Genomic DNA, 27,969 nt, shown 5'->3' with positions numbered 1-27,969 from the left:
TATTTAATTGTCGCTGTGCCCCCAGATCACACTGTTTCAAAATTTCTAAAGGAAATAACTGATTAAAACTAAACAGATACGTTATTGATAGATTTCTGTTATTGAATTGCAAGTGGCACACTTGCCTGTTTGACTTTGTAATTGTGCCCTCCCAAGGACCAGTTTATAGTCTACCACTTTTGCTTCTTGCCTTACGTCCAGGGCTGCCATGATAGTCACAAACTCTATGTGATCTGAAACTGGGTGGATTAAATTTACCCCACAGCACATGCAGTATTAAATGTATACCTATAACTTTTATTCAGTTTTTGTTACTTGATGCATACTATGCATGCGCTTAACGCTTCCTCACTTTAAATTAAGTTTAAAACAGAAATAATTAACTTAAATGGCAAAGACCATTATTTTGTGCTTTCCATGTGAAGGGCAGTAGATGAGTTTGAATTTTGGTTCTGGAGTGGGAGTTACTCTTGACAAGAGCATCAACTAAAATAAATCCTGGTGTCAGTTCTGATACATGTGATCATTAGGGTGAGAAAGCATTTGGTCATAGGGGGCAAACTACAATAACAGAAGGTAAAATGAGGCCCATCTGAAGTGAGCCTATTACAAGATTTCTACTGAATAGTCACTTGAATAAAAAGGAGTTCTAAACTGGGAAGATAGTAGTTTTTTTTCTGTGCATACATTTGTGTACAATTGGGAGCAATTCAATGGGAGAGATGCCAACCATGCAAAATGATCCATTTTACAATAAAATCACCAAAAAAGAAAAACTAACTCTAAAACAATCATGAACTTGGTTTTTCTGCCTCATTTTTGCCATCATACTCATCAAAAATCCAATTTCATTTATAAGAATCACACAAAGGCATTGTATTAAATTAAAAACGAGTGAGAATTCCCCTTTGACTTCTTAAAAATATCAGGTATTTGTCAGCAGATAAAGCACAATTGTAGAGCTCATAAAAGCAAACATTATGTTTTGTAAAGACGCTAAAAGAGACATGTTAAGGGTTTACACTTATGGATAAAATTGCAAGCTTTAGCTGGGAATAGTATACACATGTCAAGGCTGAGTTACATTTTATTTCTGTACTAACTGGCTGTAGTAAATTAGTCAGTTTGGAAGCCATAGATCTGATATCTCTGATATTTTAAGAAAGTGAAAAATGAAATGGAAATAAAAAGGGTAAGACCCTACAAATGACCAGATGTTAAGTCTGAATTTAAAAGACTACACTAAATGCACTTTGAAACCTAGTGATGATCAACTTCAATCTCATAATATGGTGGATGCAAAAAAAGAGTCAGTCTTGCTAAGGACTAAATTTGGATAAATATAAATGATTCAATTTTGAATAAATACTGGGATATAAAATCTATAATTTAGATGAGAAAAGGACAATTTTCCAAACTGATTTAAAAGTTATAATAAATGGAAATCCACATGTGGATGTTTTATATTTATACATCACACTGCATCAGAAGAGGCTTACCTTCTTTCGCTTATTGAATAACTTTCCTCTTTGACATTCAGGTATTTTTGTCATTCACATTTGTTTGTTGTAAAATTTTGTCCCTTTCCTCCTAGGTATTGTACAACATGTTCACATATATTTCAGAAATGAATGAAGTTGACACAGTGGATGTTGTGCTGGGAGTAGTTGGATTCTTTGTGGTGGGCATTGGCGGAATGGTGTTTGGATTTCTGTTTGGATTTGCAGCTGCTTTTACTACAAGATTTACCAAAAACACCAGAGAAATTGAGCCTCTTTTTGTTTTTATGTATAGTTACCTGGCTTACTTGACAGCTGAATGCTTCCAGCTTTCTGGAATCATGGCGTAAGTACTGTAGATAATCAGTCTAACGTGTGGAGCTAACATTTCTGAATGTAATTTATTTTATTGCTAATGTTCTTATTTAAAGCTATTTCTGCAACTGTAAGCAAAAATATTTAAAAATACAAATAAAAGATGATACACATTTTTTCTAAATGTGTTTATTTTTTTATCTATAAATGTTTGTGCTTACATATTCTTATCCTTTCAGCATTATTAGTTGTGCTCTGACTATGAAGTACTACGTGGAAGAAAATGTTTCCCAAAGGTCTTGCACTACCATTAAACACTTTTTGAAAATGTGGAGCAGTGTCAGTGAGACCCTTATTTTTTTATTCCTGGGTATTTCAACAGTAACCAGTGACCATGAGTGGAACTGGGCCTACATTTGCTTCACAATTTTATTCTGTTTCATTTGGCGTGGACTAGGTAAGGAAATAAGGACATATTTCCATATGACTATAAATCTTTAAATTATCTATTTTTCTAATAAATATCTTACATTACACATACAATTTGGATTTTCTCTATGTTTCAAAATATGTAAAATTTTGTTTTGCCCTGAGACCTTAAACTGGATTAAGTTTATTTGATAAAGGATAAATAGGAGAATGGATGGATAAGCACTTTTTTGGTTATTAAGTACAGATGATTATTTGCTGCATGGTGTCTCATGGTACTCTATTACTCACATGACAGATATGGATCAACAACATAGTCTTTTGATCCCTAAATGGGACTGCATTTGTAAGAAGACATCGTTTTTTTGCTTAAAGGACACTCCCAAGCATTAACTGGAATCATTCATAGAAAGTGTGGAGGCTGGCCCGGACACAGACAGGCAGACACGTTCATGTCACCCACAAACACGTTTATTTACACAATATACAGTTCAAGATGCACCACAAACCTCCAAAGTCTCCAAAGTCCTGGCCATGCAATGCCTTTCTTCAGACCGCCTCCTTCTCTCTTCTCCAGCTCAGTCCACTCCACTCCCAACTCTGGCGCTGAACGAAGGGAGGCGGCCCCTTTTATTATCACCCGGATGTGCTCCATGCTGGCTGCATCCCCGGAAGCACTCTGGGTGTCCCTGCTCCTCTTCCCCCCAGCGACCATGGGCCCCTACAGGGTGGAGCTTTGTACCCATGGCCCCCAAAGGAACCAGGGCGGTCGCCCCCAGATGGTCTGGGGAAGGCGCAAGCCCTCCTCCGGTCCTTCTGGGTGTCCCAGCCGGGTCGCCACCCCAGCCACCTCTGACAAAAGTCAGATAGTTCTGTCTTGCTGTCGTGCTGATTTATAAAGTTTTACCAATGAGTACACTAATAGTATTCATCTATGTAAAGTCTAGGTGTGAACAGTTTTCATTAAAAGCATTTTTTAAAAATCATCTGTTACCATTGAATGTTTATGTTTCTCATTAACCTGCAGCATATTAGTTCCACAATATTTCTCCAGTCTAAATTTGTGTTGAGTATCATTTGGACATGTGTATAGTACACAAACTTATATTCTTAAGGGATAGCTAAGAGTCCTTAAGAATTATTCCACTTTGTGGTGAAATTCTGATAACAGCATAGTGGTAGAAAGCAGGGTCTTTTAGCAGACCTCCACAGGATACTCTGGTCATGCTGTGAAGCACATTTAGCACAAAGTTAATTCTACAGCAGTGCTGGAGGGAATACTAATGAAGGTCTTTTTTTTACCAGTTGTCATCTGACTAGACAATGTTAATTGCATATATTAATTTTAAGTAAATTCTAGGTATTTTTATTTTACTCTTTAGAATTGACTGTATTTTTTGTACGATGGATAGTACACCTGTTATCACTGCTGCCTCAAAGCTCCAGAGTCTTGGGTTTAAATCTTGGTTTGCTTTCTGTCTATATGTACAGCAAGTTGCATGTCCTCCACATATTTGGGGGAGCTTTTTAAGTACCCCATTATAGTCTATTATCCTGTTTAAGGTTGGATTCTGCCTTGCAACCATTGGTGTTCTGAGGCTGAAATTGGGTTAAGAGGTTTAAAAAACCTAGATGGATGCTCTCTAGAAACAAAATATGCAGAACAATACTGATGAAGCACACTTTTCGTCAATGAATGTAGTATTTAGGGATTTATATCAGACAGTTCTTAGTAAATATGGTCTGAATTATTATAGTGTTAAGTTACAAGATGTTTCTGATTTGGAAACAACAGGTAAAAGACATGTCACTGTCCCAGGTAAATAATATCTGCAAGAGTTTATATGTTCCCTTTGCAAAACTCCCATTTGGACCACTGGCCCATCTTAAACATTCACTTAATTATTTTCAAACATGCTCATTCCAATGACAAGTAGCACATCAAGGCAGGAATCAACCATGGACAGAGGTGCATTTATGTTGAATAAATTAGCAAATATCACCATATGTTTAATAAATGTGTTAATTTCACACTCTTAATTGGCTTAATTAACACAAACAGTAACTTGTATAAGACTTATTAGGACATACTAAAATTTAAATTATGTGCTAAACTGCTAAACTCCATGACGACATAAACACTTGCAACTAAAAGACTAAAAATCCTTTGGAGTTTATAATTCAATCTTTTTAAAAAAAATTGAAAAAAGGGTCTTATAGTTTTCGTATGTGTAAAGATGTTTGGTGTTATAATTAATCTTAGAAATATATAGTATTATAGACTGCAATGAGCAGAAAAAGTGCAGAATCTACATTTCAGTGCACGAGTCATGCCCTAAATGCAGCACCTGGATATACAGTGTGAGAAAATAATAAAGTCTGCTGTGACAACAACACAAGGTCTATCTATGACCTTTTCTTTAAAATTACTTGCCTGTTGGTTGGTAGGAGCAATTTCAGTGAATCATATCTTGTAATGAAACACTAGGAATGGCAACTTTTTCATTTAGTGGTACATACAAACATGTATGTGTGTAAAAGCCATGCTAAATAAAGAAGGCTATGAAGCCTTTCAGCTGTACACTGGCTTTATTTGTGAAGGATTATTGAGACTACCTCAATTATAAAGCAATCCTTGCAAATACCAGATATTATTTATTTTTATGGCTTGTTAGTGTTTTCATTCTGCCTTGTGAGGTCACCCTTATATAGCATATTTTTTCTTTCCAAGGATACCATCCAATTGATTTGTAGCCTGAAGACAAATCATAACTCTCTGTCTTTCACTTTCTTCTTTTCAGATTCTTTCCAAATATTTTAATACTAGGGTGTTGTACCGTGTTAGCCATTATGAATGTAGTGAAAAGTCAAGCAAAATGGCACTTTGTATTGGCTAACTAAAAAGATTACAATATGTAAGCATTGGAGGCAACTCAGGCCCCTTCTTCAGGCAAGATGTACATTTAGCAGTCATCCTAGACTGTTCATACACACAAATTTTCCTAAAGCGAATGATCCTAAATTAGGACAAGTAGTCATTTGTGTTTTGAAAATGTAGAGAATAAAAAGTGGAAACAGACAAAAAATGCAATACTCAAGTACAGCAATACTGTAGTTTTACATTGTTACAATACAATACTGTTGATGTTTCTATAAAGGTCTAAGTGTTGGTGTGTGAGAGGACTCTCATCCCACCCAGGGTTAGTCCAGGATTCCAGATTCAAGGGCTGTTTTGTGCCACATAACTGCCAGGATGGACTTAGGCACCATATGGTCAAGAGTTAGTACAGGAAATAGATGGATGAATTAATTACCTTTTGATATACCTATAGTATAAACTTTTAAGGTTTTTTCAGGTTTTCTATCAAACTTGCTTTCCTTTTTTCTAAAACAAGGTTAATGAGAACTGGACTCTAATTCAGCTGTAAATGCTACCTAGGTAGATATTCTAATTTTGTTAAAATTCTGATCATCTACTCTTTACTCTCTCATGACTGAAAGTCAAATGAAAATATGGTCTTGAGGAAAAAGTAAAGTTGAAAGATGAATAGTATTGATTTGCAGTAGAAAGGAGAATGCAGAGGTTAACCTCTACCCTTATAATAATGCTTCCAAAAATGCTTTTATTGTTATTCTGGGTTCAACTGGAAGATCCTTCTTGTGTTGGAATTCACTCTTTCTCTTTGTGACATGGTCCTTTGTCCATGTTGTGCTGTGCTTTTAATCAACTCGCTATGTGTTGTGTTTTCTACAACTTACTGGGAAAAGCTTTTTCTGGCACAAGAATTTAGAAATCATTTTTAGTTATGAAGTCAGTGCCTTCTCATTGGCGTGTTATGTTGTCTATCAGATTTCTTATTTGTTGAATTGTAGCTGTTCTTTGTTCTTGGGTCTCTACTTCAATCCTTTTAGCCTGAAACAGTCTCCACAAAGACGCCTCTGCAAAGATGTCAGTTCAAGTCTGATTTACACCTTTGTGTTCAGACGAAGTATAGGCTGATCCTGGTACAAAGGGTTCAGTACCTTACTTTGAAATATACATGGAGGTTTGGTGTAGCTGGATGTCTACACCCCTTTTAAATTTGCTGTCTTAACAGGCCTGGTGTGCCACTAAAACCTAACAGAATGGGCAATGCCCACTTTATCCTACAGTGGACAAGGGGCCAGTCCATTGAAGGCCACATTTAATGTAGATAGCTACACAGAACTAATTTAGACCAATCAGTAATCCTAACCTTCATGTCTTTGGAATACTTTCAATAATTAGGTATTAAATGTAATGAGAGTTCTAATTCACAAAAAGTCACAAAATGTTCTGTTAAAGAAAGAGGGACCTATTTAAAAATGTCATGAATTGTAATGTGTCTTGTTACATAACACTGTTTCCCTTTATTCAACCTTTCTAGCTTCAATAAAATTCATTTTTATTTCTTTATTTTACAGGGGTACTTGTCCTGACACAGATCATTAACCAGTTTCGTACAATTCCATTCAATCTTAAAGACCAGTTTAGTCTTGCATATGGAGGATTACGTGGAGCCATTTGTTTTTCCCTCGTATTTTTGTTGCCACAGAATTTCAATCGAAGGACGCTCTTTGTAACTGCCAGCACTGCTGTCATAATATTTACAGTCTTCGTGCAGGTATCAAGCACTGCTCAGAAAAAAAATGAAATTCACATTTTATAAAAGGGATTTTTTGAGTGGTACTTGTAAGTTAAGTGGTCAAATGGGCTGACAGCATATATAACAATATATACCAAAATGTAATGTGGTTTTGAATGACATTCATTATTTTTAACCCACTTCATCAAATTTGGAGTCAAGAGAGTGCGAATGTATACCAGAACAACAGGCATAAAGCAGGAATTAACCTTAGACAGGGTGTAAGTTCAGTGGAGGGCATATCCACCTGTATAGGGCCAACTTAGACTTAGCAATGAACCTAACCTGAATATCTTTGGAATGTGAATGTAAATGGGAAGACTATCAAACAATATACAGATGGTGCCAAGATTTGGATCCATCACTCTGGAACTGTAACGCAAGATGGCAAACCACTGCACCACTTCTTTGTGCAGCATTCGCCAATGAATTGTCCTTTTATAAAATAAGCTTGACTATTTTATACCTGCCATTTTGTTACAGTGGTTAGCAGTGCTGCTACCTCACACTCCAGGGGTATTGGTTTAATTTGGTTACTGAGTGCAGTTTGCAATTTCTCTTTGAGCCCCACAACATTTCTTTTGATACCCAATCTTCATCTTATAGTGTGTATATTAGATTAATTGGCCTTTCCAGACTGGCTAAACAGAAGCATGGTTGGGTGTGTATGAGTTAGAACTGAGATGAGCTGCCATGGCATCATATGTTGGTCCTTTGTCTTATTTCTGATGCTGTCAGAATAGGTTGCAGCACGTTGCAACTTTGCTTGGTACCTGACAGCATAGAGACAGAAAGGGATTCATTGCCAATGCCAAATAAAAATGCGTTAAGTTTATTTTCCATTCTAGATTAGACAAATAAATCTGAACAGATTGGTTCCTGCCCAGTACTGGATGCTGCTGGTATAAGTTCTAGTCTCCTGCAACACTGAATTGGATTAAATGGGTTTGAGAATATTATGTTTGAATTTTTAATTTAAAATCGCCAGAAATATGTTTCTTGTGCTGCTTAATGATTAGGAATGCTTTTGATTATGCTGTTCACAATAAATCCCAAACCAAAATATTATATTAATTGTTATACTTCAGTGTGGGCATTCTGCTTAGTAATACACTTTATATGTATATTAAATGTATCTAGAAATATATGTCTTTTATATTCAGGGAATAACATTTCGTCCATTGGTGAAGTACTTGAATATAAGAAGGACAAATAAAAAGGAGATGAATATAAATGTGGAAATTCATACTCGGGTTAGTGCATTTCTTATTTCTATTTTCATTTTTTACTGAACCTTACAGGAATTATTTAATCCCAAAAAACACACCCTTATAGGAGATTTATTTGGCAGAAGATTTAATTAAAGGTGAATTAGAAACAGTAAGTGTGTGAACATGTATGCTAAGAAATAAGTACTATCCTCAAATAATTTCTTACAGTAAAGGAATACTGATAATGATATATAGTCTTTCACAAATTATTGAAAATCATGAGTAAAATAATACGTTAAATTTTGAAGTACTATTGTTATATCTATTCTAAACAATGATTAGAAGTAATAAGACAGGTTGTTCTTTTCCACAATATCTTGCATGTTAGGTTGACTGGTATGAACAAGTATGAGTGAAAGCATGTATGTGTGCTTTAATGGACTGGTGCTCCATCTGGCCTTTGTCCAATTTAATGGAATTGGGTTGAGCCCTACAATCAAAAACGAGGTTTAGTAAAGACATGATTGACATGCTATATGTTTTACAAAAGGAGAAAGGAGAAAGGAGCCAATCACATCAATCTTCACTGAAAGCTTACAGATTTCAGGACTTAACAGTTAAATGAAATATCAGAAGGTGGGTTTTTAGCCACTTAAAAAAATCTGTTGCATTGATTGTAATGAAGAGGTATTTCTTTCCGTTGTTAGGCCAAAACAACAGGTGGTGCATGGCAGATGTTCTGTATCGCAAAAAGGGAATTATCAAACTATCAAAAGAGTGAATATCGTTACTTAGATCTGGTACTTATCATAAGAAAGTGGTCTGCAGGTATGAAAGTCCCACAGTAAAGGTTTTGAATTTCAAGTGGCCAAGCAAATGGTATTTAATAGAGCAGTGCATCATAAAATTGTGATTGAATTCTGTAAATAAAGTAGTCTAAAGTATTTTGGGCAAGTAAAATTAATTTGTTAGTTCAGCCTGGGATAACACATTTATGGCAGGGTAAAGATACACACGAGACACCATTATAATACTCAAACATGAAACATGCCCTCTCCTTTATTTTATTCCTTTCTTCTCTTCCTTCCTCTCAAACACAACACCTATATCCTGTCACAGAAACACACCAAACACTTCAGTTACTGAATAGCAAAAAGCTACCCTTGTATACAAAATTTTTAACAGTTAACTTGTCTTTGCTGTGTGACCCCTGTCTTCTATACACCATGTGTTCAGAAAGATGCTTTCCAAGATAAATAATGCATTCTGTTTTTGTTACTTTTTACTTTGTCAAAATGAGAAGGAGAGATAGGGAGTAAGAAGAAAGTACCAGGCCTGAAGATGGTTAATCTCTGCTTACTGGAGACACCCACAGAAGAAGTTATATCCTATAAAAGGGGAAATATAAGTTTATTTCAATCTCAGAACACCTGTGCATAGTTTTTAATGTTTTTAACATCTCTGATGGTTTATTTGAACTCACATTTTTAACAGAATACATGTGTGTGAATGGGAGGGAGGTCAGTGGAATGGTGAGGATTCAGGGAATAGATTTGGCAAAGGTGGAGGAGTTAAAATACTAAAGTTGGACAGTTGGGAGACAAAGTCAGAGAGGCGAGATTGCGTTGGTTTGGACATGGGCAGAGAAGAGATGTTGAGTATATTAGAAGAAGGATGCTAAGAATGGAGCTGCCAGGCAAGAGAAAAAGAGGAAGGCCTAAGAGAAGGTTTATGGATGTGGTGAGAGAGAACATGCAGGTGATGGGTGTAACAGAACAAAATGCAGAGGACAGAAAGATATGGAAGAAGATGATCTGCTGTGACAACCCCTAACGGGAGTAGCCGAAAGAAGAAGGAGAAGATGGCTTATTTGAACTCATATAAATTGTCTGATAGCATGAATCAAATCTTTTCTCTTCTTTTAGGAGATAATGCATGGAAAAATATTATTTAAAATAGTTTGTCTCACATGATATTTTATTTTTTGTTTTTGTTTAATATAGCTCATGGAACATGCAATAGCAGGTATTGAAGATCTGTGTGGACAATGGAGCCATTACTACTGGAAAGACAAGTAAACATTCTTACTGTATATTGCTTACTTTAGGAAATGTATAGTTGTATATTATCCTAAGACATCTTTAGGAAGTGGGAGAAATGAGGACTGTCATGAGGAAACCAGTGATGATATTAGGAGAACATGCAAACTCAATACAGACAGCAGCAGGAAAGCTGAAATCAGCTTCTTGAACCTGTAAAGCCACCACATGTTGACACAATTGAAGCCTATTACTTATGTGTTAGTTCATCTCCTGAAGTGCCCTTTTATATGGTATACATTAAGAAAAAACTTTGGAGACTCTCTGATCATGCATTAATTATGTGATTGCTAATGAAGCAGTTGTAGTACATTACAAAAAAGCTACAGAGATTAAAAGGAGACATGATGGAAGTTTTTAAAATGAAGACAAGAATTGGTACAATTGATCCAAGCTGATAGTTTAAAATAAATTCAATAACACAGGTGGAAACTGGTTAAGGGTAAATATCGCATAAGTGTTAGAAAGACACATGGAATAAATTACCAAGTATTGTGGCAGAAAGTAGGACTTTAGAATCTTTCAAAATGTGACCTGATATTATTTTGGAGATATCAGGTGAATAGAATCTTTAGGAGACATATTATTGTGTGTTTTAAATCACCTTAAGTTTTAATTTATTTAAGTGATAATGACAACAAAAGTATTAATAATCCCAATGCAAAGGAATATCAGTTTAATTTCTACAGTGCCTATATTCTGATCTCATCTCATATTTTCTATGGTTTGTCCTGAATAGGATGACAGACTAAACAAGAGTGATTAGACCTCCTTGTTCCTGAAAAGTTTCTAGGACCTGCTGGAGAATTCCCAGACAATCACTGAAATATTTATAATTTCACCAGAATATCCTGGGTCCTCTTATAGTGGTCCATTGTCTCATATATATTTTGCATATTTACATCGTTCCAGCTTGGATTATAAAATGATATTGATTCAAATGCAGTAGTAATCACATATTTTAGATGAACATTTTAGTTTTATCTTGTATAGTATAAAATGCTATTTGCTTTCATTTTTGTCTAAATTATTCAACAGTTGATTATACTGATATTGCACATGGAATAATTTTGCTCAAAACATGTTTTCTTGTTTAGGTTCAAAAAATTCAATGACAAATTTTTACGACGGATTTTAATCAAGGAGAACAAGCCTCAATCCAGTATTGTTTCTCTTTATAAAAAGCTTGAACTGCAAAATGCTCTTGAGTTACTTGAAACCGCAGGTGAAATTAGTGCTGCACCTTCTCTTACATCACTACAGTAAGTTCTTTCCCTGTTTAGCTATTGAATGTATTTTGTGTAAAAACCTGAACCAAAAGGCATGAATAAAATGGTTATATTTTTTAATGGAGAAAAGAGATTAACAACATCAGTTTAAGTTAAGTAAGAACAAAAAGAATTCGGCCCATCAGAAGCAACTTTCTATATTGTTTATAACTGATCCAAAGCCTCATCTTGTTGCTTGTTGTTAAAGCATGTTGATTACCATACATATTATGGAGAAAATCATCAAAGAAATTAACAATAATTCATGCAATTCATCCATCTGTAGATTAATCCAACCCAGAGTTGCTGATGTTAGAGCCTATTCTAACAGCAACAACAATTATGATACACAAAAATGCTCCATATAGTCACAGCTAGGCAATAAACTTCTGTTACTTCAAAGTGGAACAACTCGTCTATTTTCCTGACTTGCCATATACAAGATAAATAATAAATAATCAAACTCCTTCTCATCTCTAAAACTGTTGTGCTCTAGCAAGGAGCAGTCAGCTATATGTTGTGTTGGGGTTTAAGTGATGCCTACAAAGCACCAGTGTCTTCTGATTGTCCTGACCTGTCCTGTGTAACTATGAGCTTTCATCAGTATTAAAAGAGCTAAAAATGCATAGTCCTTTGCTATTTGGTAGATGAAGTTGCTCTGTATTTTTGGAGTACTTACCACTCACAGAGGTGTAATCATTCTGAGCAGATCTTCAATCTCTGATCAGACACCAGACATATACTATGCAATAAACAGCCAATGCACATTTGGCAGAGTTGTCAACCAAACCCTAGCTCATTTTAATTAAATTTTTTGTTGGTTATTGACTTTTACAACGAGCAAAATGCAAATAAATAAGAAACAGTAGCATGTCCTAATTAACTGAGGGCAATAATAATATATATTTGCTAGACTCAACTGAAAATCTGAGCTGTTGTTCATTAACTTAATTTAAAGTAAAACATGGAGCCCCTTTCCATGTTATTATGGTAGGTAGTTAGAATACTTCAAGCTGAGCTGAATATTAAGGCATGCTAGCACTAGAGTGTAAGTGTTCACAACAGATTGTTTAGCAAGCAGGAAATACTTGGTATAGTTTGGAGATGCTAACTGTATCTTATCACAGCTAGAAAGTATAATTTCTACAGTAGATGGTCAGAAAAGGTTATGAAAGCTGGTCAGGTTTCTTTTAGCAACCACTATAACTTGGATGTAATAAAAGAAATATTTATACTGTACCTTATGCATAGTTGTTGAAAGGATTCAAATATATACAAATCTGAATAGCAACAGTATATATACTGTGTAGTTTTGGGATGCTGAAAATTCAGAATAGCCATAAAGCATCTCCTTCACTGGTATCATAATCTAAGTATATACAGAGTCACTTAAATTTTATAACCAGTTTGCAGTAAAAAATGCTAAACCGATATGCAGAGTTAAGGAAGGAATTAGTCTCTAAAGTGTGTAGTGGGTAAAAGTTTATTTCTATTTGATTCCTTCCACAGCCTCATAATAAGGTACACTATATAATTACAGCTAAATACTAGAATTGAATGTTGGTAGCCTTAAGTATTCTCTGCCTTAGATAGCTAAGGAATCAGTGGCCTCTTTGTAATCAAAAGGAGAGAAATTATAATTTCTTTCACTTTTTAATGAACAATTATTTGATATATAGTGGGATGTACTGAAAAAGATTTACAGATTTTTAGAGGAAGGCGATGATACTGACCCTATGAACCTATTTTAACAATATTACTTCTCCGGGATAATGAATTGTGAGACCACTTGATAATATCATATGTAAAGCTTTCCACTGTGTTGCTATAAAGTTACATTTGAATAGATATCTAACTTCTTGCATAATTATGATTTTTAGGTGCTCTTGAATTACACTTAAAGAAAATAAGTGTAAATGTCTTGTATGACATACAAGACTTTTCACGGGAAATAATATGCACATAATCACATGTTCTTTCTTTGACAACATCTTGTTGTTCAATTGTAGCAATTCTGAAATTCAGCCTTGGCCGTTACTCATTCTTCAAAGATAGAGTAATTTCTCATTTCTAGCCAGCTCAAGTTTTCTTTTCTCATTTCTGTTGAGTCTTTTCTTTTGCTAACTTTACTTTAGTCTTATTCAGCTTATTGCTCCTTATTTGTTTTTATTACATAACTCCTTCTGAACTACCACTTGGATGCCTCTTAAACAAAAATATAAACTATATTCTGTCAGTGTCTATAGTGTTTGATTTGTAGGTCAAATTGCTTGCAAAGCACAGTAGTTAAATACAATTGTTATAGTATCCTTGTTGCCCTCACAAGTTTATGTGAGCCTTGACTTAAAAAGTCTCTCTTTGAGATGTCTGTCAGAGTATTTTCGACAAGAGTAATAACTCTGTTCATTTTGTAGTTCACTCTATGATTTGAAGAAACACATTGAATAATACAGTTGTTTCTGAAGAGACTGCATAAACTCTCAAAGATATAATTTATGTAACTTAGTGCTGGATGAAGTTTCACTAAAAGCATTTGACCAAAGACTGGTCAAATACATTTTTGGTCATATACAATGCAAACATTAACAACATGCAAAATTTTTTTAACACACACAAGATAGCCAAGGAAATGCTCTACCATTTTTCGTCTATTTCAGTTAAGAAGTATAGAATTGCCACCATTTTGTCTTAAGAAAATCAAACATATCATTTTGAAAAATTTGGTTTTAGATTATGCAGGGTATTTTCTTAATAATTATATTTGTTTCACTTTTCTTTTTTAATATCAGCTTGGAAAAAAAGCCCTCTAAACCAAGAAAATTTTTGCCTGAAGAAGTACGCAACATGCAAGACATACTGTCTAAAAATATGTACAAGATACGGCAGAGGGTAGGTAATGTGAAAAACGTCATACTCCAGGAGGCATTCCTTCATACTAAGAATTATGGAAATCTGTCAAAAGTATAGAGTTACATACAGTAAATGAAGCAGAAACCCTGAAAGATTTTAAAACTTATCAGGAAGAACTCAGCTATTATCTAATCAGGCAAGCTTGTTAGACTCATATATATGTGAAACAAATACGGGAGGAGGGGCATAATGAGGTATGCAGCTGTGCTGTGCCAAGGAATGATGGTTTGCCTCAATTTGTCTGCTGCATTCCTCAATTCACTGAGATTGTGCATATGTGATGTGGCCATGTGGAATATGGTGATGTGCTGGCCTGATAAGCAACTTTGTTAAATTTAAGGTAGTGTGATATAGTAACTCAGACTAAACCACAAGGATACTGGTTTAGCACTCTTCTCTCTCTCACTGTGTAATTCAGGCAAGTCATTTAAACTGCCTGTGCCCCAATTGTAAACACTTATGTAAATAAGTGAAAGATGTCTTGATGTTGCAAGTTGCCTTGCCTTGAGTAAAGGCTGAAGATAGATGGTTCTGCAATGAAACAGTATTGAGACCAGACTGATATAATGTTATTTGAAGAAAAGAATGGAGATGAGCATCACTATGAAAGAATATATTATTTAGTAGACTGTAATTTAGTTTGTACCAAGAGATACCTAAAATGACATGTAGGAGTTTTTTGTTTGCTTTCAATAGTTGTTATTTGTATCTGGTTCTCTTTGCTACAATATTTGCATTTCTGCATATTTTATTAAGAGATGCCTTAAAATTGGTCTGTGGTCAAGCTGGTCACTAAGTGACTTTCTGTGGGCTTATTGCTCAATAATAAGAGGTGCTGATTTTTTACATTAAAAACATAAATGATATTTTTTCAGACATTGTCTTACACTCGACATTCTTTGCCAGAAGAAAATCGGGCACAAGAGATCCTTATCCGCAGACATGCAAGCATCAGAAGGAGCTTGAGGAGGAGTGGCACAATGTTGGCTCAAAAGCCTGTAAGTATAAAGAAAGTTTAACAAGCTGCACAGATATAGTATATACAATCATCTACTGACAGCTGTTTCAAAGTGAGTGACATGTAGCATCTCTGCTGTGAAAACTCATTCATTGTCAAAGAATTACTCAATTAAATTATGTTCCACTTTTTTCTACATAGTGCTCAGCACTGGGTACAGTTCAGAGAGCTTAAACAGATTATCAGATATAACACTAGTTATTTGAAATACACTAAAACTCTTATTTTGCTCCAAGAAAGCAATCACAGTAACCAGATACTAGTATGCAAGTTTGAAAAAGGGTCATACATTGTAAGATCACATTTTGGTTTATATTACAATTATGACGGCATGGTGGTGTAATGGTTAGTGATAGAGGCTCACATTTTCAAGAATCTGCCATTGTGGTGTTTGAACATTCTCCCAATGTATGTTAGATTAACTGGTGAATAACGTAGCCCAATGCGAATGATTGGGCCTTTTGAAGAACTGGTACCTAATCTAAGATGAGTACTTGAATTGTGCCTGATTTCACCATAATTGACTTAGGCTCTAAATTACCCTAGAAGCTGGATTAATTAGATTCAGTCAATGAAGAATTTTAAGAATTACTTATTTAAAAACCACAATTGCAAATATCCTTTGGCATATCTCCATATTGGTCTGGTTTTACTCTTTTTTATTTTTACCCTGAAGGTATGTAATTAGCATAGTGGTTCAGGGATTAGCACGCCTGCCTCATGCACTCAGAATTCTCTCCTTGTCAATGTGGGTTTTTTTGTCCCAAAAAAATAAGTGTACGCTATTTGGGATTCTATGTTTTTTGAGTGGGCACTTTCATGGCCTGGTGCCCTTTCCAGTGCTGCCAGGATAAGCTTTTGATCCCTGTGAGCCTGAATTGGATTAAATTGGTCTGAGAATGTTAAGTTGTTTGTTTAGCATATTGTCTTGTATTAGTTTTGTTATTATTATGCAAAGCAGGATAGTGGTTAGTGCTCATGCCTCATGGATCCTGTATCTTGTATTCGAGTCTGATACCATGTTGTTGTGTGTGCAAAATATACAGTACATCTTCTCTGCATGTCTGTGTTGGTTTTTCTCTGCATATACTAGTACAGTATTGCATGATTATGTAAATGGTACAGTCAAAATTTGAGATTGGCATAACTTTTTAAAGGAAGATTGCAAAAAGGGGAACCTATCTTTGAACAATCCATCAAATTTAAAATTGTCTAAATTCATTAAACACACGTAAGTTTAAGATGGGGCAAACTTCCCCTCGATTTAATGTCATTTATAAACAATGATAGTACCACCTGATTCACAGTCTCTTTTGCAATATTTTCACTTAATGTGTGGAGTGAGGGTTTAGAACAACTTCATCATCATCATCATGTTTCCCTACCTTTTCCTCTATCCAAGAATGTATATCATTTCAATTCTATTCGTCTTCATTCTAACATATTAATTGAACCATGATTTAAGCAATCGATTGCAATGAAAAACATGGAACTACTCTGTCCGAATCTGTATTAAATTGTATTTCATCTGCCTTTATCTCTCTGACTGCCTATGGTGAATTTTACATGATCAATCCCTCTTTTCTCAGAAGCCAATAAAGTCTCAGAGATACCTTTCACTTCCTACGGGCCAAAGTCTTCAGAAAAAACTGAAACAGAGAAAAATCAATTCATCAGGTAAAACATGTGTTTTTGTAGTGGTACTGAGAAATGTAATTGTGTTTAAAGATGCAATTTGAATAGGAAAGCTTAGAAAAATGTGTTTTGATACCAAAACCTATCTCTGGCTATGGAAATTCACTGAGGTTTTTATGTGGCATTGTAATTATTTCTATTATGACTATCATCAATAATCCTTTTCATAGAAGTCTTCAAAAATACCATTTATCAGGAAATACTTTAATATACCTATAGAAAATAGATTAAAGAGAATAACACTCTGTGATGGGTTGGCAACCTGCCCAGGACTGGTTCCTGCCTTGTGCCCTGTGTTGGCTGGGATTGGCTCCAGCAGACCCCCGTGACCCTGTGTTCGGATTCAGCAGGTTGGAAAATGGATGGATGGATGGATGGAGAATAACACTGTCAAGATGAAAGCCAAAGTCGCAGTGAGCATTATGTCATGCAAAGAAATACATTTTTCAAGTTTCAGACTGTATCTTTACATGCATGTAGTGCACATGTGCTTACTGTGACGTAAAAACGTTAATATATTCTGCTTCAAATTATGCTTTCACATACTTGTGAATTTAACCTCAGATGAAAAACAGAACATAACAGATTCTGCTTTGTCACTACATTTGCAACAAAGTGGCGGGTCTGCTTTGGATTGTGTAACAGGACTATGATCCTGTTTTAGCTAAATTAAAGCTGTTGGCCAGATGTACTCACATTTTCTTTTAGAATACTCTGGTATAGAGTGGAATTCATGGTGGAATTCATGGTGGTCTCAATAATCCATAATTGTTTAGTCTTTTTCTGATAGTGGAGTAATGGACTGTAACAGTGACCATGTTGAAAGAGATCTACAGATCCCTGGAAGAAGCTTCAGTTATCTCTGATTTCTTTGAGAATTATACAGTTAGATCTTTGGGTGGGTTTGCTGGTATATCCACTTCTGAAGAAAGAAACTAGCAACTGTCTTGAATGTTCTTCATGTGTATATAATCTTTCTTACTGAAAAAATGAAGTTCAGATTAATGGGAAATGGTTTTAATCATTTCCCCAAGGTGAATGTACACCTTGTAATTGACCTGACTGCTCCGAACAAAACTGCCAAAGGTTTTCCTTTGATTTTGAGGAGGCAACACATTCTGAGTGCACTTGATTAACAGCACCTGTATTTAAATACCTTATGAATTGATTTGGAGGCAGTAAGGGAGTTCTTAATTGTCTAGACAGGTTTCTACATGTTGATTTACTTTTTGCTGAAAAAATGACACAGTAAAATCTGTTATGTACTGTTTGTCATTTGACATTAAATTTAAATGACTGAATGACATGCTGAAGACCAGATGAGCGTTAGTCATGTCTTGAAATGTAACACTATAGAAGAAAAATAGGTGTACTTACTTTTAACATCAATGTAGGTATTCTTGTAGTGCTATGAACATCAAAAACGATCAAGTGTACCATCACCAATGTTTTTCATTACTGAGCCATTTTATTAAGAACTGTTGGTATAACCCTGAATGGCTGTTATACACATTGAGTCTCTAATATAATGAAGGAATCAAATAAACAGAGTTTAGCAACACTGTTAAAAATGCATGGGAAATGGAAGGAAAACAAAGACTACAATAAAGCTAAAATATTTACCTGTATGACTGATTTTGCTGTTTATCGATGAAAATATTTAACTGAAAGAATCTCTAGCAAGTAAAAGTTTTCAATGATGCTCAATTAACTCTGACCAGGATTGGGATCTGTCTGTCATTATGTCAAGAATACAAAATTTTGTCTGGGTGTGATGCCTGGGTTGCCCACAGCTGGCACATTGAGAATCATGAAACCAAGATACACCTAGGGTGAATGAGGACACAGTACAATCTGAATGGGGCAAAGTGCTTTTATTTACAAAATGTCCAACAACAGAATGCAGTTCAATTTCTTTTCATAGATAAAAAAATAATCCCAATAAAACCAATTGTTCCAGTGAAGAAATAAAAGTTCAAAGAAATAACAATAAATAATGCATTAAAAGCAAAGATAAAAACAAGCCAGAATCAGTCTTTTCAAATCATCTGTCTAGTGCTTGCTCTCTCTCGCCCTGCTCACCCACCTCCCAGATATGCTCAGTGGGACAGAGACCCTGTTCCTCTGACACCAGTCCTGGGCTCCTCAACGTACATTGAGATATGACGGGCCTGACTCTGTCTTCCCTATCACCTTGCCATCTACTAGATCCCTAGGAGCCCCTCCTCAACTCCCAGCTATCATCTGTCAATGTCCACCAGGATGTACTGAACCTGACTCCATCTACCCTTTTATCTTGGCATCTGCAGGATCTGTAGAAGTCCTGATCACTGCTACTGTCTACAGTGCAACAGGAGCAATCTGATCTACATCTAGAGCGCCCATCACGCTGCTCCACAATGGGTGTTTTCCTGACCCCTTTGCTGCTTTCTCTCCATTTTTGCCCCAACCGATTTTGCACTCCATTCTTTTCTTCCTTCTTACTTCCTCAATTCTTTATTCTCAATCTTTCCTTGTTCACCTCAGGCTCATGTGTGTATGGCATCGTAATTATGACCTGCAGGGTGCCAAACACTCTTCAGATGTTCAACTCCTCAATCATACACACCCTCCTGGAGCCTAAACACACTATTTTTATTTTCAAAATGTGCACTACCACAGACCCTAACATGTATCACCACACTGGGCAGTGTTCAGGGACAGGTTGCTGTCACTGCAACTTTCTGGCTGCTACTTCATTAATATCTATAGCCTCACTGTTATTGCCCATCATCATAAAAACTGTGGTAGCATAACAAGTCTAATGATGTGGCATGGATGAACTGTAAGAACTTTCTGGGGCAGATGCTTAAAGAGATCAGGGACCTCATAGATTACGCCATGTGTAGAATTCACACTAAAACATGGTGTACGGACAAAACTAGAAATGTGAATACACATTAAAAAATCAAGATGCATAAAACTGTGCATGCATCTAGCTCCATGTACTTCCCCTTTGTAATTCCCAATGAACGTGAAATTTAACACACATACATGCGCCTACAGCTTCACCACGACTCCTCCTAGAATTTTGCATTTGAATATGCAAATCAATATAATTACCCTCTTCCATTTAGTACTTTGTTAAAATAGCAAAAGCATGTGGAAAAAATAAGAATTTTAGTGAATACGATGTGGAGGCAAGGAAAAACATACTATTTGTTGGCTTAAGCAGTGGTATAAACAACAAAATGAAAGTGTTTGAGTGATACACTGTGGTGGAGACACTCAAAGGTTCAAGTTCAGAAAGTGGTCAGATATCAAAGTCGACGTGAAAAGCGAGTCACAACCCACCGTCTGTTTATTAAATTTCAGACAATATTTCAAAAACTGACCCATGTGTCGATGACACAAATCCATGTTGTGATTGTGCTGCTGTGCCCAGCACATCTTTGAATGCTGGCTGCACACACACCTCTTCCTCGGAAACTGCTAGGCAACAATCTGGCAGTGTGCTGACAGATGCTGTTCTGGAGTCACAAAATTCAATAGTGGATGCTTTAAGAGATTTGGCCAATGAACTAAGGAATATAAAGACTGTTCTATATGATATTGACCACAAATTAAATTAATTGATTAAAAAATAAATGCTGCATCTGATTACCTGTTTTACATTCTGCTAATTACATTCAAACAAAGTTGTAACACTGTCCAATTTGGCTGATCATTTGGTGGGTCAGGGTCATCATACCGCATCTCTTTAGGTACAGGCAAGCCACGCTTGTGTGCCACATTATACAGCACACTACATGTTTGCACAATGCAACACACTTTCTATGGACATAGAGCAGCACAATAATAGTGTGGAAATACTTTCTATTTACACAAGCAAATTCATTCTCTGAAGGCACCTTTATATTGTAGCGTTGGCACCAAGTGTCACAATGGATACCTTCTCTGCTCTTTACATGGCTCTTTGAGGTGACTCGCTATCCTTAAAAGAACTGCTTGCCTTTTGCCATACTAGGTGGAAAAAGCACCTGTGTCTGTGCAGAGTTGAAGTTTATACATGCCTTCCAGCTATGGATGATGCAATGCCAGCTCATTCTTGTCCTGAGCTGTTGCAAGAGCAGTTGACTGCTCCGATTACAGTTGGAAAACCAGACATTGTGGCGAATTGCACTTTGATGTTTGTCAGTGCAACCACAGTATCAGGAAATTTTAAATATCTGGATGACAAGCAGATAATATCCACCTAAACAGTTGGCGTGACTCAGTGATGTTAGTGAAATATCCAGTTGGTCAGCAAGTTCACTTTGAAAAGGTCCTGTGGCTAAAACCCTGAGAGTGGACAGAACTTTCAAAGGGTAGGTAGGTCACAATTCCTCAAAGTCTGCCTTTGTAAGGCCTGCACCAGTTCAGCACACAGCTCCAAGAGGATAGCTCTTGGAAATCGAAATCGACTTAGAAGCCAGTCATCAGCATCTATAAATATTCATTTTCTTCTAATTATTCCATTTGTGATGTCTTCAAACAATGTTAAAACAGCTATGGTAGTTGGAATAGTTTATCCATTCTGTGCACCATTATATTGTTACAGAATGATTACAATCAAGTGAATTAAATTTCTAAACAATATGCATTTAATTTCGGTGTATTAACTATAATATGAAAAAGAAGGGAAACGACACAGAGACAGTAGCACTGCTTTGACGCTGGGTGCCACCAGTTAGCAAAACTGAGCAGAAAGGTTCATACGCATGGTGTGAGGCTGCCGGGAAAATGTATGTGGCTTTACACCAAATTTAGTTTTTATACATGTAGGAGTGAGCGTGGAAATGGGCGTATGCAACATTTTTGTGAATATGCACCATTTATACATGAGGTCTTTAAAACTTCTATTAAAGAGATTTTGCCTTTTGCTTACCACTTAAATTTCTATTCAATATATTTTTTTAAAGTTTCTGCTTTAACTCCATGACATGGTATTTTGTTAAAAATTCCCACAACCCTCCGATTGAAGAAGTGCTCCCTGGCTCTCGGCGTAATTTCCACCCATGCTTTCAAGTATGAGATTACACTTAAGAAATTCTGCTCAATCAGTGTGATTCATGTGGTTGTGCAGAGAATTATTCTATACTCTTCATGCTAATATATTCATTCTCTTTTGTGCACTATTAGAGCTTCATTCCTTAAATATATACCTATATATTTAGATACAAAAAACTTCTGAAAAAACATTGCTAGAAGGATAAGCTAGGGAGGACAGGTAAGCTTGAGCAAGCCCAATTGCTTTGACTAGAAAGTGATTTTTTTTTCAAGACATAGTGTGAAGAAGAGCCAACGTGTCCTTTTAGCTGTTGAGGCGTTTGCTTTACTCAAAGGATTTTGCGTTTTTTCTGTTGGTTTGGTCAGGTACTTTTTCTGTTAATTATAACATTTATCTTGCTTGTTTCATTCACAGGTACAGTACTCTTGCTTACTGATCAGCAGATTCTAGGTGCTAATGAGACTAATTAGTTAGGGCCTTGTTTGTGCACCTTCATCAATTTCAATAAATTAATGAAGATAACGGAGGCAGATAAAAAATAAGAAAAGTGATACTTACTTTAGTGCCATGAACATGGGAAAGGTGTTTTATAAGTAAAATGTATTATTATTATTGTTATTCTTTCTCAGTGCTTTTTTTTCAAAACTGTATACTTGCACAATACTTTTAATTAATTATTATCTGAGTGACCTTATATACTGTAGGTATACTATGACTGCCAAATTTGTATAGGGGCAAAAAAAATCATTAGAGCAAAGGATGATGTGTTTGCCCTTTAAATCAAGGTCCTGGAAGAGCTGAAAGCAGAAGAAAACTGGTGACAAAGAAAGTAGGAAGAAAAACGCAACTACAGAATATATATGATTCCCACTATACCACATGTCAGAAACTGATGATTAATATTTGTCAAGGATAATTGGCTAAGATCATAAGTAATAACTAGATTTACCTTATAACACTGTCCATCCTGAATGATTACATGAGGTTTATTATATTATATATATACAGGGTGGCCCAGATCTAATTATGTAGATCCAGATTGTCTGGATGACTTTGATTTATGCGGGGACAATTCCAGTTCGGTGCAAAGATGATTCTTCATGTCGTCAGTTCGCACACTTCTCGATGGTCCGGGATTTTTCGGGTGATTTTCTATGTAATAAACTTAATAAGCTATAGCGTAATGACAATTGCATAATTAGATTGGTTAGGAAGAAAAAAAAAGTTTTAGAATTTGTAAGTCACTACCATTCCCTACACTGCTTTACATTTTTTGTTACCTTCTTTTCAGCGGATGAAGAAGACTCTGAGATTGACTATCCTCCTGCAAAGTCCCACCTACAACCTCGAGCTTTGCATAAACCCAAGAGATACACATTGGACACTGTGGATGAAGTTCACATAGACACACGAAGGGCTCCTATTGTAGATTTTGTGAATCAAGGAAGAAACAGTACACGCCAAAATAATTCAAGTCCAGTATTAGCAAAGTCAAATAAAGTAGTTCTTACACCAAGGCGACGGTTTGGATCAGTCAACGAGAAAGTATTGCAGAATGAAGATGATGAACAGATGCTTCAGCTAAGACATGTAGCGGCTGCAGATCGAACATCTGAAGAAAACAGTGACACGGAAGCTGTTCACCCTTTGCTTAAAAGAGCAGGGGATCAGTTTAAACCTTAAAATGGTTTATTTAATTCCTGTATAACACTTCATCTCACATACAAGTCCTGAAAATATGATTAAAATGTTATGACGTTTTTATTATAATTATATGAAGAAAGAAAACATGCTCACAACTATGAGGAAGATGGGTTTTATGGAAACTTTATTCCTCTTTTTTATAGGCAATGAACCTTAAAGTGTTCACATAAATTAAAGATGACAAATGTATTAAAGTATAGAACTGCTTACTTTCAAGGCAAAGCATTTAACCTTATTATATTTGTAATGACCCTGGGATGTGGGGGATGGAGGAATGGATTTAACACTCCGATAATGCTAGTGGTAGTAGGCCTTTGAAAACACTATAGGTGTCTTGACATTTAAACCCACTGTCTCGCAACAGGTAAGCCAGGTTCACATCCCAAATCTACCTTGTATGTAGTTTGCATATCCTACCCCATGTCCACCTTCATTTCCTCTGGGTGCTCCAGTTTCCACCCACAGTCCAAAGACATGCCTGTTATATGGACTGCCGATGTTAGATTGGCCGAAGTTTGTGTCAGGGTGTTCAAACAGAGACGGACTGGAACTTTGTCTAGAGCTTCCCTAGGATACAGCAGGCTTAGAAAATGGATATATGTTTAAGTATGACAAAAGTGACAGAGTAAATGTGTTAGATTTGCTTATCACATTTTCTGAGACTGAGTGACTTTGCTACAGCATAATCCTTGTCATTAAACATTGTGTTAAACAGGAAAGCAGGCTAAGGAATGCCCAATGAAAATGGTTTGTGATGATGGATCATCAACATCCCGCTCCACCCTGTTCCATAGGCTGCAACAAGTGGGTTTTTTCTACTCAGAATTCAAGGTTGAATTAAGTTCTCCCTATTCACTTACCTCTGTATACATTGTGAAATCTTTTGAGACCTTCCCCAACAGGGTGACACACAGAAGAGCAATTGTCTCTTTTGAGACCTTCCCCAATGGAACAACACACAGAAGTGTGACTGCCACGTCTGTTGAGGGTTGCTTGTCCGTCGCCAAGGCAACTGCAGGTTACCAGTGCCAAAGAAACAACTACAAGTTGATCACTGCCACGTGCAAAGAGCTGGTTGCCTGATGGGTGATGCAGGGAACATTATAACTTGGCCACACTTGGCCCAGACTCTGCCTGCTTGCTGTGTCTGTATAGTAAAATGGAAGATCCCACTTCAATAAATAACCTTGCTGTTCCTGTTTTGAGTTGAATAAAGCTGGTTTTGCTAAAATACTGAGATTTAGCCTTGTCTTTGGAATGCAAGACAACAACTCACATTAGTACATATTGCAGAGATTTTATTAGGAAATGTCATAAGTCCAAGTAACAATGAGTAGATATTTCAAATTAACTTAACTAGATTACATTAGATAAATTTTATTAATCCTGAGGGGAAATTCAGAGGCATACACCAGCAGAGACATAAAAACAATGATACAGACTCACAGGGAAAATAATATCCAATCAATCAATTGACATGTAAATAAAAATAACAAACAAACAAATATATATTGTTCAGACATATCAAAAAGCTATTTCAAAATAAGTTTAATGTGGAGACCACAGGAATGATGTCATTGTGGGGTAAGGTCATGCAGGGTGCAGATGGCAGTTAGGATTCTAAAACTTCCTCACCTCGCTCAGAGGCTAGCAGTGTTTGGGGAGGACTGTACTGAAAAGAATGAGCCAAACCTGTTGAAGAACTGGTTCAGTTCATTAGCTCTAATCTTATCCCCTTCCTTGCCATGTTTTACAGCCTGCTTTTAGCCAGTGATAGTCCTCATCCCAATTCACATTTCCTTCATGTTGTTTACTTGCGCTCAGGTTTGTCTTTGTAGTGGGCTTTCCCCTTTTGGAGTGGTTTCTTCAGTTCTGACAGTACCTGCTTTATTTCATTTTTATCTCTATACCTGAAGGCTCCCTCCCTCTTATTCAATAGGACTTTTAAGTCTTCTGTGATCCATGGTTTCTTGTTGACTAAAAAGCCCACTGTCTTTTTACAAACTATGTTATCTACACAGTACTTGATGTAGTCTGTGATACAGTGGCAGAGTTTTTCTATGTGCTGACCCATATGACTCACAAAGCATGTTCCAGTCGGTGTTTTCAAAAGCATCCTTCAGAGCCTCTTCAGCCTCTGTTGTCCATTGCTGCATGGTCCTGGTAGTCATTGGAAATGGGTTTATATGCAGATATGAGCTGTACTACATTATGGTCTGATCAGCCTAAAGGTGGAAAAGCGTAACAGATATATGCCTCTTTAACAATGACATACAAAAAATCCAGGGCTCTGTTTACTCTAGCTTTACAGTCCACAAACTGTTGAGGGTGAAGGAATATGAAACATGGCTAAAGTCCCCAGAAACTGTAATGAAAGCACTAGGATAATCAATAGTAAGTTTGTTAAATAAAGAATATACTGTGTCTGCTGCAATTGGCCAATGTAAGCTAATAGCACAATTTGTCCTAATTGCATATTTATTTTACTTACATTTTTAAAACGTACAATTGCACCAACAACCATAAGTAAGTTAAATATGAAAATCACAAGCAAATCCCAGACTAGAATATGATAACATCTTCGGCCCATCACTTTACTTTACTGGAAGGTGTGTTAACCTACTGGGGTGGGCTGGTGCCCTACCCGAGGTTTGTTCCTGGCTTGCTCCCTGTGCTGGCTGGGATTGGCTCCAGCAGACCCCCATGACCCTGTGTTAGGATGTAGCGGGTTGGACAATGACTGACTGACTGACTGTGTTAACCTGTAATCCACAACTGGAAACTCCAGCAAGTCACAGTAATGTAAAATATTAGGAAAAAAAGCATTACAGAAGTTGCATATAGAATAGATTATGATAGATATTTAGTAATTAGAAGTAGTTAACATACTAAATACTAATGGAAAAGACAAAGTGTAGGAAAACAATAGAATGCCTGAAATACACACAGTATAGTAAATATCTTGAAGCTAAAATTAGAATTGAACATGATAACAATGTACAAATAAATGCACAGGAAAAGCTGTTAACATTCTTTAAACTTGAGTATCGGAAAAAAACTGCTGAATTTGAAAATGAAAGTAAAAATAAAAACCAGAAATGTATGATTATTTGATATGTACCAAAATATGACAAAACACCTGCTTTTCCAGGTAGCCCTGCCCTTTCTGAAAATGTGCCATTCAACTTTCTAGAGTGCACATCTGATACTTGGATATCACCCTCTAATACATACATCACATGAAAAGGAGTTTTGTTTTTCCTTTAGTTGTTGTTATTATGCCTGCAACTGTTGGAAAGAGGAGACAGGTAGAAAGAGGATGCATACCTAGGAATGATGAGGCTCTCTCTCTCAGACAAACTGTATCAGAGCATTTCTAGATGGGGTGCCTTCACTTCAGAATTTTGGTTTGGAATATTTCACTATTGAGATTTATCAGTGCTAAAATTAAAATCAGTCCACCGTGTTCTCAATTTTGTGGCGATTTCTTGTCTAATGGTAAAAAGGAAAAATGATCGATTGCCTTTCATTTATCAGTCATGTTCACAAACATTAATTTTCCTTGTCACTTATACTTAATGAACATTCAAATAACTTTACAGCACAGCACACAGTACATAGCATTTAACAAATACATTTGTAAAAAAAACTAAATAAAGGCAGGACAATAAAGAAATAACAACTTACAAGTTCTACTCAGACTAAACCGGAGTTTACTATGGAAGTGGTTGATCACGAACCGCGTGCCCAGCGTGACCTCGCTTTCAAATTCCCGCTTATCCCATAATCCTCTGCGACAGCGTAAGACTGAAAACAGCATTGGACCACATTATTTCCCCAGGACTTAAGAAACGACAATTTTTTTTTCTTTCATTATCTTTTCTAACGGCAGCGTCTCGCTCTAACCCTTATCTTTCACGTTTTTATCGGCCCCGTTTTTGTTTCCGCCTTCCTTTCTTGTTGACTATATGTAACCTGCATTTTCCTTTTCGCAGTTACATACGTAATGGATGCTGCAGAGCCTAAACATTGTATAGTATATCCTTCATTGTTTTCTTTTCATCTTGGGAATAACCTTGACATAGTTTTATTTTGTAAATGTACACAGACCCTTCACTAGTCATACAG

The 27,969-nt window shown here is 36.2% G+C and overlaps 1 protein-coding gene across 2 annotated transcripts in view; it reads left to right on the top strand.

The window, feature by feature from the left end:
* Positions 1–24,062, top strand: part of slc9a2 (solute carrier family 9 member 2) — a 97,394-nt gene extending 73,332 nt beyond the window's left edge. For both annotated transcript variants that reach the window (XM_039743899.1, XM_039743898.1), the window contains 10 exons: positions 1,595–1,845; positions 2,054–2,271; positions 6,687–6,886; positions 8,071–8,160; positions 10,122–10,192; positions 11,315–11,479; positions 14,275–14,374; positions 15,271–15,393; positions 17,003–17,090; positions 23,429–24,062. In XM_039743899.1, the coding sequence (XP_039599833.1) occupies positions 1,595–1,845; positions 2,054–2,271; positions 6,687–6,886; positions 8,071–8,160; positions 10,122–10,192; positions 11,315–11,479; positions 14,275–14,374; positions 15,271–15,393; positions 17,003–17,090; positions 23,429–23,820 (1,698 nt within the window). In that variant the 3' untranslated portion in view covers positions 23,821–24,062. The remainder of the gene's footprint in view (positions 1–1,594; positions 1,846–2,053; positions 2,272–6,686; positions 6,887–8,070; positions 8,161–10,121; positions 10,193–11,314; positions 11,480–14,274; positions 14,375–15,270; positions 15,394–17,002; positions 17,091–23,428) is intronic.
* Positions 24,063–27,969: the final 3,907 nt, after the last annotated feature.

Source organism: Polypterus senegalus, chromosome 2, assembly GCF_016835505.1.
Source record: "Polypterus senegalus isolate Bchr_013 chromosome 2, ASM1683550v1, whole genome shotgun sequence".
In the NCBI taxonomy this organism is placed as follows: domain Eukaryota; kingdom Metazoa; phylum Chordata; class Cladistia; order Polypteriformes; family Polypteridae; genus Polypterus; species Polypterus senegalus.
The sequence above is the reverse complement of the archived record's forward strand: the minus strand, read 5'-3'. Positions and strand labels throughout refer to the sequence as shown.